This window comes from Pseudochaenichthys georgianus, chromosome 8 (assembly GCF_902827115.2).
Source record: "Pseudochaenichthys georgianus chromosome 8, fPseGeo1.2, whole genome shotgun sequence".
NCBI classification, from domain to species: domain Eukaryota; kingdom Metazoa; phylum Chordata; class Actinopteri; order Perciformes; family Channichthyidae; genus Pseudochaenichthys; species Pseudochaenichthys georgianus.
Genome location: NC_047510.2, coordinates 12,205,353 through 12,217,525, shown reverse-complemented (window position 1 = coordinate 12,217,525; position 12,173 = coordinate 12,205,353). Strand labels below are relative to the sequence as shown.

At 39.4% G+C, this 12,173-nt stretch overlaps 1 protein-coding gene across 2 annotated transcripts; it reads left to right on the top strand.

Moving 5' to 3' along the window:
• The first annotated feature begins 2,927 nt into the window (after positions 1-2,927).
• LOC117451176 (AN1-type zinc finger protein 2A-like) lies at positions 2,928-6,613 on the top strand. 2 transcript variants are annotated; one of them, XM_034089335.2, is made up of 10 exons: positions 2,928-3,098; positions 3,821-3,921; positions 4,013-4,107; positions 4,462-4,593; positions 4,672-4,823; positions 4,914-5,048; positions 5,138-5,213; positions 5,308-5,384; positions 6,036-6,175; positions 6,306-6,613. In XM_034089335.2, exons 2-9 carry the CDS (start codon positions 3,867-3,869, stop codon positions 6,145-6,147), a joined length of 834 nt encoding a protein of 277 aa, XP_033945226.1. In that variant the 5' UTR covers positions 2,928-3,098; positions 3,821-3,866; the 3' UTR covers positions 6,148-6,175; positions 6,306-6,613. The 2 variants fall into 2 exon arrangements, with proteins under 2 accessions (XP_033945226.1, XP_033945225.1); XM_034089334.1 differs by having other exon boundaries at positions 2,929-3,098; positions 6,036-6,120.
• Positions 6,614-12,173: the final 5,560 nt, after the last annotated feature.

The window sequence follows — 12,173 nt, the reverse complement described above, 5'->3', positions numbered from 1 at the left end:
GTTATTTAATTTAATCTGGCTTCGTATGATTAAAAGCAACACGATCATCGACCCGACGCCATTGGGGAGAAAATCAGCAACGTAAACGGTGATGTCATGACGCAAACGATGACGCAATGACACAGCACCACTCGGACTCTGGGCGGTGTGAATAAAGCGGGGGCTGAAAAGAAAAACCGGTTCCGAACCAGAAAAGCTCTAGCACGGAGCTAGAACATGAACCGTGTTGTTGGGAAAGGGGCACTGGCCCCCCCCCTAGAACCGCCCCTGACTTCGCCGGCACACACACTCACTCAGCATTATCTTTTCTCAGCCAAGGCTCCGTGGATCTCCACTCACAGTTCGCCACACACTCACGTGTGTGTGCTCAGGCTGAGTTCCGCGGTGTCTCGCTGTCTCGCAGATGCCACGCAGCAACCAGGAAACAACACCAGTAATCAGGGCCGTCCCTGGCAAACTTGGGGCCTCAAGCAACATTGTGAGACGAGCCCCCCCCCCCCCCACCGACAGGAGTGAAACATTTTTTTTAGAAACAAAGTACTTTGCAAATATAATTCCTGTTTATTATTATTATCAACACAGTTACTTTTTTATACAGTGAGGTCAATGGTAAATGTGCATGTATGTCGTTCAGTATGCGTTTACAGGTGAATACGTCGGCATTTCCTGGATGCAAAGTCATCGACAAGGTCATCGTATGACAGCTGGGGCCTATACTGCGAACCTGGTTCAACCTAACCTGGATATGTTTGAGTTAGCCGGTTGGCCTAATCCAAAACATACGCGCTCTCGCTAAACTGTCCTACGACGTTGGTTATCAAGTGGATCGTTCAAGCCAGCCGTGTCCTATCTAGTTAGGTGCGCGTTCACATGAAAGGGGTGGTATCTGGAGCATTCGACCAATCACAAACATGGAGAAGCGCACTGACAGCGCAGCGTCATACTTCCTGAATGAAAAGTGAACTTTAATACTAGTCAAAAATGAAGAAGTTAAACTTTAAACATCCATGACTTAAACACTTTATCCAGGATAAAGGCCACATAGCTGCACCTGCAAGGTGAATACAGCTGGTAAAAGAAAAAGTGTTTGAATGCGTACATTAACAGGTTTATGATATCACTGCCCGTCTAAAACACGATCTGACTTTAATTACATTTGTCTCGAGTGTTTCGTCAACTTATGTGTTGCTTAAAATAATACTTCTGCATACAGTATGTGACACTGTGAGTGTTGCACGGCCAGATACGGCTCAGCTGACTCAGATAAGGAGATATGTGATACATTATGAAGTGATATGCCGCGGACTGTACTTAATGTACTCTGATCCGGTTACTTATGTTGTGGCCGATATTTAAGTAAGCTTTCTTAACGCTAATGTTATAATAGTCAGATTGCTCTGAAGATGGGAGGTGATATTCTATTAATGTTCACGTTCACACAGTCGGTGATTTTTGCCGGCCGTCTTTCCTGCGACGGCAGTTTTTCTGTATTTCCTTTCTCCTGTAATATGACTTGATCGCTTTAAACTCCGCACACTGAGCTCTGATTGGTCAGTAGGCGGTGCTTTCACTGAGTTGAGCTCTTAGCCTGCAACCTAACCTGGTCCCGACCAGGTTAGCTGCTTAGCATATATTACCATGGAGATCTAGCCTGCTAAAAAGAGAACCAGCTTCGGATGACCAGAAAGCCGGAGTTTTCCCTGAATTTAGCCGGCTAAGCGAAAATCCTGCTTCGCAGTATACCCCCCTGCTGTGCCAACTGTGCGTTGATGCTTATGATAGCCAGGCCACTTAAGCGTGCCATTGACGAACGGAGGTACGTCTTCATAAGCTTCAGTTTGGAAAAGCTTCTCTCAGCAGACGCAACTGTAACAGGAAGAGTTACTGCAATGCGGAGGGCAATCCAGAGATTTGGGTACAGTTCCTGTAACTCACTTTTGTGGAGAAATTACAACATCTCCAGAGCAGTTTTTAATATAATTAATGCAAATAAACTACTACTTCTACTAATAATAATAATAATAATAATAATAATCATAATAATCATAATCAATTCAATAATATAAATACTATATTATTTTATTATAATATAGTTGTAATATAGTCAAGACAAAACATGCTTATTACATGCTCAAAAACTGATATTTCTTAAATCTGTATTCTAGTTCCCTCTGTCAGCAATGTATCAACAACTACACACACATTTCTATCAGTATTTCTCTATGTTGTGGTTGACATGATGATGACTGTTAGGAGTTAAGGGGAGAGGCTGAGCATCACCATGAAATGTGACATAAAAATGAATAAAAGGGGGAAAAAATGCTCCATGTTTTTTAGGCAGTAAACTTTAACTGTTATGTAAGCTAACTAGACAGACAGTGTATCACTATTCCTCCTGTACATTAGCAGATAAAAGGCATACACTACTTGAATGAATGGTAAATAAAGAATGCTGGAAATAACTGCATCTCCATTAGCCTAATGCAGGAGCTCCAACAAGGCGTGTAGGACAGAGACACATACACATACACATACTATACAGAAAGAAAACCAATGGGATTTTGGAACATTGAACAATGTAAATATTCTAGTAGACCTCAACAATGGAATTATGATCAGTAAAAATGGCCATGACATGGGACCTTTAAGGGTCATGAGGATCACTTGACATAACCCTAGCAAGCTATTATATAAAAGATATATTTATTTGCATCATGTCGGTTGTAACATTGGTTTTCTTTTGTCATTCAAAGCTATGTCTTTAAAATATCCAACCTAAAACGTCTTTCCAGGCATGACAAGTCATTTGGAAGTTTCCAGAAGTTTCTTGTGATTTCTAGTGACTGTTGATAAAACCACACCTGAGCGTGACTTGTGCTTGTTGACGTCAGGTTACGTCATTCTCCTGGGAGGAGCGTGCGTGACACATCAATACTTAATGAAAACAGACAGCTCAGCGGCTCACAAACAGGCAGCGGTGCTCAGGGATCTGTGCGATCAGACGGCTGTCAAAAAGCCACGAAAACATCGGAATTATTACAAAATATCATCGTTGCCTCCAACTATAACCCTACAGACCGACACGAGAACGGGATTTGGTGATTGAGAATTAAACAAAAGCTACGATGAGCTGTCGGGTTCAGGAAACGTTAGCTAGCTTGGTCAGCTAAAAATACAATTTAATTAACGTTGAAAAAAGCAACATTACAATTGAGTTTACTGTGTTCCTTCTTTGGGTTTAGTCTGGTGAGGGATACAGTGAAGCAGATAATTCGCTTGACACTATTATATGATGCTTTTTAGACAAGATACATTGTTTGCTTATTGCTTAACAACAACCAAGCTAGCTTCTAACATTTGTGTGGTTTTTGTCTTAGATTTTCACAGAATAGTTATTTATGTTTGTCGTTACGCTGTTGCCAATAATGGCATTGTAGAGCCTTTTCTATCTGTAACGTGAGCTAGTTATGTAACCAACATAATCTTATAAGTTAGCCTGGCCTAGCTAACAAGTTAGCAACCTTTCCCATTACTCGTTACATTGAGTATTCTACCGTTTTCTGGACCAAAAAACCTCTGACAGCAAAACCATAATTACTTCAGAGTCGAATTTATTTATTTTTTGTGCAAAATGTTTAGAATAAGTAATTATTTCTTGACACGATACTAGCAATAAGCAATTTACGAATGACACCGCTTATTCCAAAGCGAACGTCCTGAAGCCTACACTGAGACCCTTTTCAGAGAACAGACTGTTGACGTAACTTAATCTGTCAGTTTAGTTCGAAACACTTAATATTTTTCTTTCTCCCTCCTTCAGGTTGTGGAGATTTGACTACTGTCGGCTGTCAAGCTATTTGTAAGTGATGGAGCTGCCACATTTAGGAGAACACTGCTCTGAGCAGACCTGCAAACGTTTAGGTGAGTGCTGTTTAGGAAGGCTGACAATGACCAGCTGGTTTGTACTGCTTAATTTGAACCTGAAAGTCTTAAACCTTGCTTCACATTACAGATTTTCTTCCTATGAAATGTGACGCCTGTCAAGACATTTTCTGCAAGGACCACATCACCTATGCAACTCACAAATGCATGTCCGCTTACCAAAAGGTAATTAGAATATACTAAGTATGTTTGATTGACTCGTTGATTTTGGGAAAGTTTGCAGTACAATTCAACTTGTTTTTTAGTGTAATTTCTCATTTAAAGGCTATACAATAATGGAAGTCATTTTCTTAGGTTGTTTATATGAAGTTAAAAACACATTTAAACTTTAATTACATTTGGGTGCATAACACACCGCCATTTGCAAAAAATGTATACATCTTCCATATCTGTTCTGATTTTGAAATCCTTAATACCGAGACATGTCAAGGTTAACAACAGTAGTCGTGAAAATATGTTCAACTTTTGAGGATTTGCAACTTTGTGTTTCTTTAAAGAGTTTTATTTGTTTTCTTGTAGGACATCCAGGTGCCAGTATGTCCTTTGTGCAACACCCCCATCCCCGTAAAGAGAGGAGAGATGCCCGACATTAAAGTCGGCGAACACATTGATCGGGATTGCAAATCGGACCCTGCGCAGAGAAAGAGAAAGGTTAATATAAGAACTGAGGTGATTCACCTTACAATGAGTACGAATCCCAAAAATAAAAGGCTGTTTTTCTTTTTGCAGATTTTCACCAATAAATGTTCTAGAGGGGGGTGTAAGCAGAAGGAAATGATCCGAGTGACCTGTGACCAGTGTCATTTAAACTACTGTCTTAAGCACCGACACTCTCTAGATCACGAATGCAAGACTGGTGGGGCACCTCCGTCTAAATCAGGGTGGGTACAGTCCCACTACTTCAGATAATGAAGTCTCATCCACTGAATATGCAGTAATAATGGCTGACTTTGTTCTTTTTTGTGTCATAGAAATGCTGCTCAAATGAGGGCCCAAGCTGCTTCCTCCAGCTCCGCCTCTGGTTCTAGGTCTAGTTCTTCCAGTTCAGGACCCTCTAGACCCTTTTCTAACGGTGTCAGTGCAAACAACAGAGGCCAAAGCTCTGGGTAAGTTTATAAAAAGTCTTTATTGAAAATGGTTCATCTAATCAATTTTCAAGCATCTAAAAACTTAATTTCACCACTTTCTTTTGTAGTGCTACCCCTCGGATTCCTACTTCGGTCTCCGCACAGAGTGTAATGCCACCATCGGCATCATTTCAGGCCGGATTGGTAAGGGCGCTGTGCACGACATCCCCCGATTAAATACCTCTGAGATCCTCATTTCAAGTAAACGTGACGTCCTGCTCTGGTGCTGTGTTTGCAGACGGAGGATCAGGCTTTACAAAGGGCTCTGGAGATGTCTTTGGCTGAAACAAGGCCGGCAGTTCAGCCGCCTCTAAGGTGAGTAAACTTCATCAAAACCCAGACAGATTCTAATAACGGCTCAACATGACTCCAAACACACTCTTGACAGCGTGATTTGTTGGGTGGATTGTGTTTTTCTCACAGACCTTTAGCTTGAAATAGTAGTTTCCGACACTAACGTCAAGAAATGTGCATTAAAAAGACATGTACTGTATGTCAATTACTTAATACCATTCCATCTATTCTATTATATATTATTACATTTATAAGCTTCCTTTGGACACAAATTCCCTCAGAACATTTGGAACCGCTTATAAGGGTTAAGATTCTTTGCTGCTGTTTTCAAGTTTAAGAATGAATCTCAAGTCATGGGAACGGGTTTGTTTTTATATCACCTAATTATATAAACACACATCCTCAGTCAAATGTGCTGTACAAATAATTATAGGGAAGCAGTAGGGCAACATATATTGATGTTATATCAATATCATGCTTTGAAACTAAATACCCCAAAGTGTTGTCATTTCCTATATTTAAAGATCTCATAATATCTAGTGAATGCACCAATTGCCAACCCTATTGTCACACTAAAAGTCCTGATACTTAGACAATATTTCTGACTTAGTGGTGTGTGGGTTTCCCCCCCCCACTGAACTGTGATTTTAAGATGTCCTTGTCTGCGTTCAGCCCTCAGGAGCAGGAGGACCAGGCTCTGGCTCAGGCTCTCGCTGCCAGTGAGGAAGAGTACAGACGCCAGCAGCAGAGACAACAGGTACCCGGAAAGCTTAGGCGCCGATAGCATGTTACAGGATCACACTGTTGTCATGGTAATCCATCCCCTTTGAACTTTCTTTATTGGCAGTAGAACGACTCATTTCCTTTGCACATGCTTTTAATCATGACATGTATGTATTGAATAAATAAGTCTGTTTCTAACTATATTTTCTCTTTGCTTAGGTGAGAGAGTCCAAACCCTCCAACTGCAGCCTTTTTTAATCTGAGCACCACTTAGACTTCAAGCTGAGCTTATTATCTACTGAAACCTGCACATCTGGGATACCGACATCCAGGATCAATGATTGTTAATGAAGAAATCCTCTTGGAAGTTGCTGAGATATTACCGCCTTCTACAATATAAGCACATACTTTCCTAGCAGGATCTGTCATTTTTACTAATGCTTTGCTTTGTACATATTTTATATACCAACCATGATGAACCCATTATATTACCATATATGAATATCCAATAAATTATTTCAATCATGCACGCTGAGTTGTGAATCTATTTATTCAGATTTTAAGACACTTACAAGTCACATATTGTATTTTCACTTTTATTTTGAGTTTCTACTAATTAACCTGTTTACATTCCCTATTGTATTAAAAAAAAAAAACGTATTTTACCTGTCAATATACCTGCTTTTACCCTGTGTCTTAAAGGCTCCGTTTCAGCATCTTCAACAGAATTGTGTTTCAAGCTTTATACAGTCTGAGCAACAGTTTGGCTCCATGGCTCCATGTTTACTTCCTGTCAGCTGATGTTCTGTAACTGGGGCACTTTTAGAATGTTGACCTGTGAAAAATGTCCTCATGGCCTGTTTAAAGGTTGTATTTCTCAAAGGATTGAGCATTATGATACTATCACATTATGTAAAGAGCACTTACAGTAGACCTGCTTTAAATATATTTATTTTAACAGATATAGAAATTAGAATTGCACAGAAGGCTTCTCAGAAGGTTCAGGCGGTTTGTGATAACCTCGGGCATTGAGCATCTGTGTGGGTGAGGACCATGGAGCCCAGTGGGAGAATACTGAGCTGTTTCCACACAGTGAGGACTCCATTCACATAACCTCAATATGAAGGTCTCAGTACATTGTAATTAAAAGATCATATAAATGATCACTAGTGTTTAATGTATTTCCTTTTACTTTAAAATAAATATAATTAACAAGCCTTAAATACAGTTATGTTCAAGTACTTTGTAACAACTGTTTGCAAAACTTAAATCACAACTTCTGTATATTTCCCAAGGGAACCTACTTTCAGATCTTTAGTCAGCCTGATAAAATAGTTTTAACGTATGTTTTACATTCTAAAAAGGTGAATTATTATTTTAAAAAGATGATTGAATTGAATTGAAAATATGTAGATTTAAGACTTCAGTAATCATTTAATGAATTTATCAAGCTGCACTGCTTGCAACATTTCTTTTTTCGATGTATGGAATTTCAAAATCATTTATTTTTGATATTCTTTATGAAATAGTAAACTCGCCTTTATTTTTGCACTATTTATAGATACATTTAAACAAAGTCACTGCAGTGAGAGCAATTCTGAGTTTGTGCAGCAGAGGGCAGCAACACTTCACAAAAGACCTTCAACCTGCTGCAGTGAGCCTGCATCACAACAGCAGCTAGCTGTGATTATAAAAAAACACTTTCAGAATGAGTCTTATATTACGTTTTCATCGCTGATACTGTGAAGTGACATTTGTTTTTTAGTTTATTAAAACAAAAAGTAGTAAAAAGCAAAAATGACTATTTCACTAAAACGATGCATTACACTGATCTTATCGACTGCAGCATCTTGCTGAAACATTTGCATATTCATGAGAGAAGTAATTTACTTGAAACTACTGTAAGTGCTTAAAGGTACACATAGGATATGAAGCTTATATAAATATAACACTTTATTGTGAACATTTTTTTGTGTTATTCTATTGCTACTACTTACAGTTTTCTCTATTGGAGATCTCATTATTCTGAACAGAGATGCAGACTTCTAAACACAATTAGCCTCTCCTGAGTAGCTCACTGTTTCTAAGTGTCCTGCAGCCACTTAAGAGAAGAGCACTAATTACTTCAAGACAAATAAAGAGACGGGATGTTTGCACAGCACATCTTTGTGATTAAATACTTTATTTTGTATTAATTCAGGTTTCACAAGAATAACAAAATGGAGCAAACAAGCCACCATCCGTACTACAAATACTGTTTGAAATACAGACTTCTCAAGATTGGCTGATTATTATTGTGACGTTATAAAAAGATGTTCAATTGGATTATTATTGCCGTACCTTATATAGCCAGATGGACTCTGAAATGTTGAGCAATTATTGGCAGAAAAACAGACTGCGTGGAATCACATGTGAAAAAGTGAAATAGAAAACTATACAAAAAAAAAATCTCTGTGTGTATAAAACCTCTGACGTTGAAGACCAATCCTTTTCATCTGTCTCTTCTCCTTCACTAAGGCTTTTAGTCAAGGAGGTGACAATGCTTGTTCAATGCTTTAACTTGACGCACCTGATCCCTCGACACATCAGCGAGCCAAAGGAATATCACGTTAATCTTCATGCTGAATCTCTATCTCCTTTGTGTTGTTTGAATTGTTTTCAGAGCATTCAAAGGTTATGTCTGACTGCTTGCTGCTTTTTCAAATAGAGTTTTTGAATAGGTGACTGGAGTGTGTGGGGGGAAAACAACTGGGTCCTGCTGACCATGAAATGTGGCCATGATTTCAGTGAACGTCTTCACGGTTTCTCATTCACCACGTGGCCTTGTGCTGGCTGTGTTTTGTAAGTAGAGCAGAACCACATCACGTTAGAAAAAAAATCAAGTGGATGTATCAGGTGGCATGGGTTTTTAACTGTATTATAAGTCAGAAGGATTTATTAACATGTAAAACAGCCAATGAAATCCTGAACACTATTGTTTTTTTAATCAGACATATTCTTACTTTATTGTACAAACATGATCATTTTATAACACGATGTATAATATAATCTTCTATTATAGCACAGAATAGAATCAGTTTTTAAAAGCCGATGTTATGTAGAGCTTTGAGGCACATTAACATATTCATAGGTTACATTTCGGAATAGTTCCACTTGTGTTTTGTCCAAACTGCCCAGTGATTGTTAACGCCCACACACAGGTGTTGGTGCCAGAGGTAGAGATGTATGAGCTGGAGGAAAATAAAGATCTCTAACATGCTACAACTTACCAATACGAATGTTCACATCACAGCAGTACAAATGGAGTGGACAGCAACCTGCCCTTGTTGTATGTGTTGATGGGAAAGTTGTGTGGTGCAGGATGAGACCTGCTCAACAAGATTTGCTCTTAGATCAAAACGCAACTCGAGAGCTGCAACTGACAATTGTTTCATTATAGACACCTCTGCGATTTTCCAGATAAGATCTGTCCAATCAGAAAATAGACAAAAATATGTCAATGCCAGTTTTGAATGGGGGCCTATGCAGGAGCGTAACACAGGGATGTTAACCTTTTGCATGCACAAATAACTATATAACACACTTCAGGAAAAGAAAAAACCCAAAAAGCATAAAATGGCCACTTTAAAAGTCCGAAGGTGATGTCTTTAAAATGTCAGTCCAAAACCAAAAGATATTTAGTTTAATTCATAAAACAGCACAAATAAGGAAACTCTCCATATTTACAGTAAGAGGCTTAAAACTCGATCTTATCTAGTGCCATTGGATATGGCCGGCCAGCCAGCCGAGTATTCTCCGTTGCGGCCCTGATCTCACCATGTTCAAATCACAAATAAAAACTCACCTCTTCATAACTGCTTTTAATCTGTAATTAATGTTGTGTTTTATATATTTTAAGTGTGTTGTTTTTAATTGTGTTTTTATGAAGTTTTACTTTGTAAAATGTCTTTGAGTTTCTGCTCTCTATAAATAAAATGCATTATTATTATTTTGAAAATCCAATGGCACTAGATAAGATCGAGTTTTAAGCCGGTTTTGCTGGATGGCTGGCCCCCCAGGTTTGGTGCTTGGTCCTATGAGGGATACTGGCGTCTGAGGAGCGGAGGCTGCGGGAAGAAGTGTGGTGTTGGAGTAGGTCGGTGAGGTAGGGGTGATGGAGGGTGATGGAGGGCTTTGTAGGTAAGCAGAAGGATCTTGAAATGGATGCGCTGTGGGACGGGGAGCCACTGGAGGTTCTGCAGGACAGGGGTGATGTTGTCACGGGAACGGGTGTGGGTGAGGAGTCGGGCAGCAGAGTTCTGAATTGGAGTTTATTGAGGAGTTTGGATGGTACACCATATCCTCAAGCCCCACGACCCGGTTCCGGGGCCGAAATCGCGTCATTTGCAGGAAACAACGTCTAAGGAACCTTAATATTTAATAAACTGAATATTGTATATCCATATAACGAAAAAAAAAAAATCATTTAACTGATCTTTTTTTTTTTTTAAACACACAATGTCACTGACCCTCTGAATTAGCCCCGAGCGAAAAATGCTAACCTATTACTGTACCGAAAATCACACCTAGCTTCCTTATTACTTATCCTAGCTGCACATCCAACACATACGTTTATGATCATAAGGAGACACAGAATCTAACGGTGCCCACCTCAACACTGAAAGATACAAACTCGCGACGTTATCAATAAAAACGTGCATCAAAACATGTGGCGCTAGGTAGCCAAAAACGCTAACATTGCTTACCTTGGTCTTTTCTGGTCAAAACTGGTCTTCAATGGCATTAAAACGATGCTGTAGTTAATCCATAGGTTAATATCCAATGTGACTGTCCCCTTTGAAATGTTCTGATAATCCATAAGCAATAAAACTGCTTTTCCGTTTCCAGATATCAGAGCAGGGATATTTCTACCCTCTGCTGAAAGCTTGCATGCGGGTAGACACAACCTTTTTTTTTTAACATAAGTGCATGCGGGACGATTTCTCTTTGATTCTATTGGCTCTAACGGTCAGGAAGAGATTTCACATGTCAAAATCGAGCAAGGGGGGCCAGAGATATGGAAAATCCACCCAAATGGCCCCAGAAGAGGGGTTTTTTTTACCTAAAAAAGGTCAAATATCACTTGTTTTGCATCAATCTTGATACAGGGTACTTATATGTTGTACTTTGGATTAGTACAAAATATTTTTTGGACGGACACTATAATTTACAGTTTTTTTACCATGTTCAATCTGAATTTTCTTTAAAATAAAAAACATCTATATTGATTCTGACTTTTCTACATCCAACTCACAGGTTTATCATTACTTTGAGAACAAAGATTATTAATTTAACCCTTTTAGAAGGGAAGATATGGTCATTTGTTCTGGGAATGTCATTTTCAAGCCTGAAACCAGAAACCTGAAACAGGCTTGGGGCCTAACAGGATATAGGATGCTGTTGCAGTAGTATAATCTGGATGAGATGAAGGCATAGATGAGGCCGGATTAGTACCTCCAGGGGCCCCTGGGCACTCATGCCCCCCCCCCCAACCCACGTACCAACAAGTAATACCACGCCTACCAACATGACCAATATTTAGAATTTTCAGTCAATCTGGCATGTCAAATCGCACACCTATTTGTCAAAAGCATTTGTCACGCCACATAGTTCAACCAAAGTAGGTCTAGCCTTTTACCCTTTCAGTCAAAAATCACAAGACAAAGATACAATGGATAAGATCTCAAGACAGTGTATGGCTCAAGAAGACCTAGGTAATATCAATCAAAACCTCAGAACAGCACCCCACTTAATGCCAGAATATGACTGGCTGGCTGTACAAGTACACGAGGAGTTCTATTTGTCACAAACATCGAGAGTTACAAAAGTAAAATATGTAGTGAAATTGTGTGGTTGCTCAAGGGTGGGGCTGTGATTCGGCTATACACCGCCGCCGCGTAGTAATAAAGTTGAGCGCATACATAGTGAGACCTACTGTTAGGGTTGAGCAGCGCAGGGAGGACCCAAGTGCAGACAGACGATAGTTTAACAGCAACAAACCTTTATGCAATGCAACAGGATCAACAAAAAACCAGACAGAACTCTATC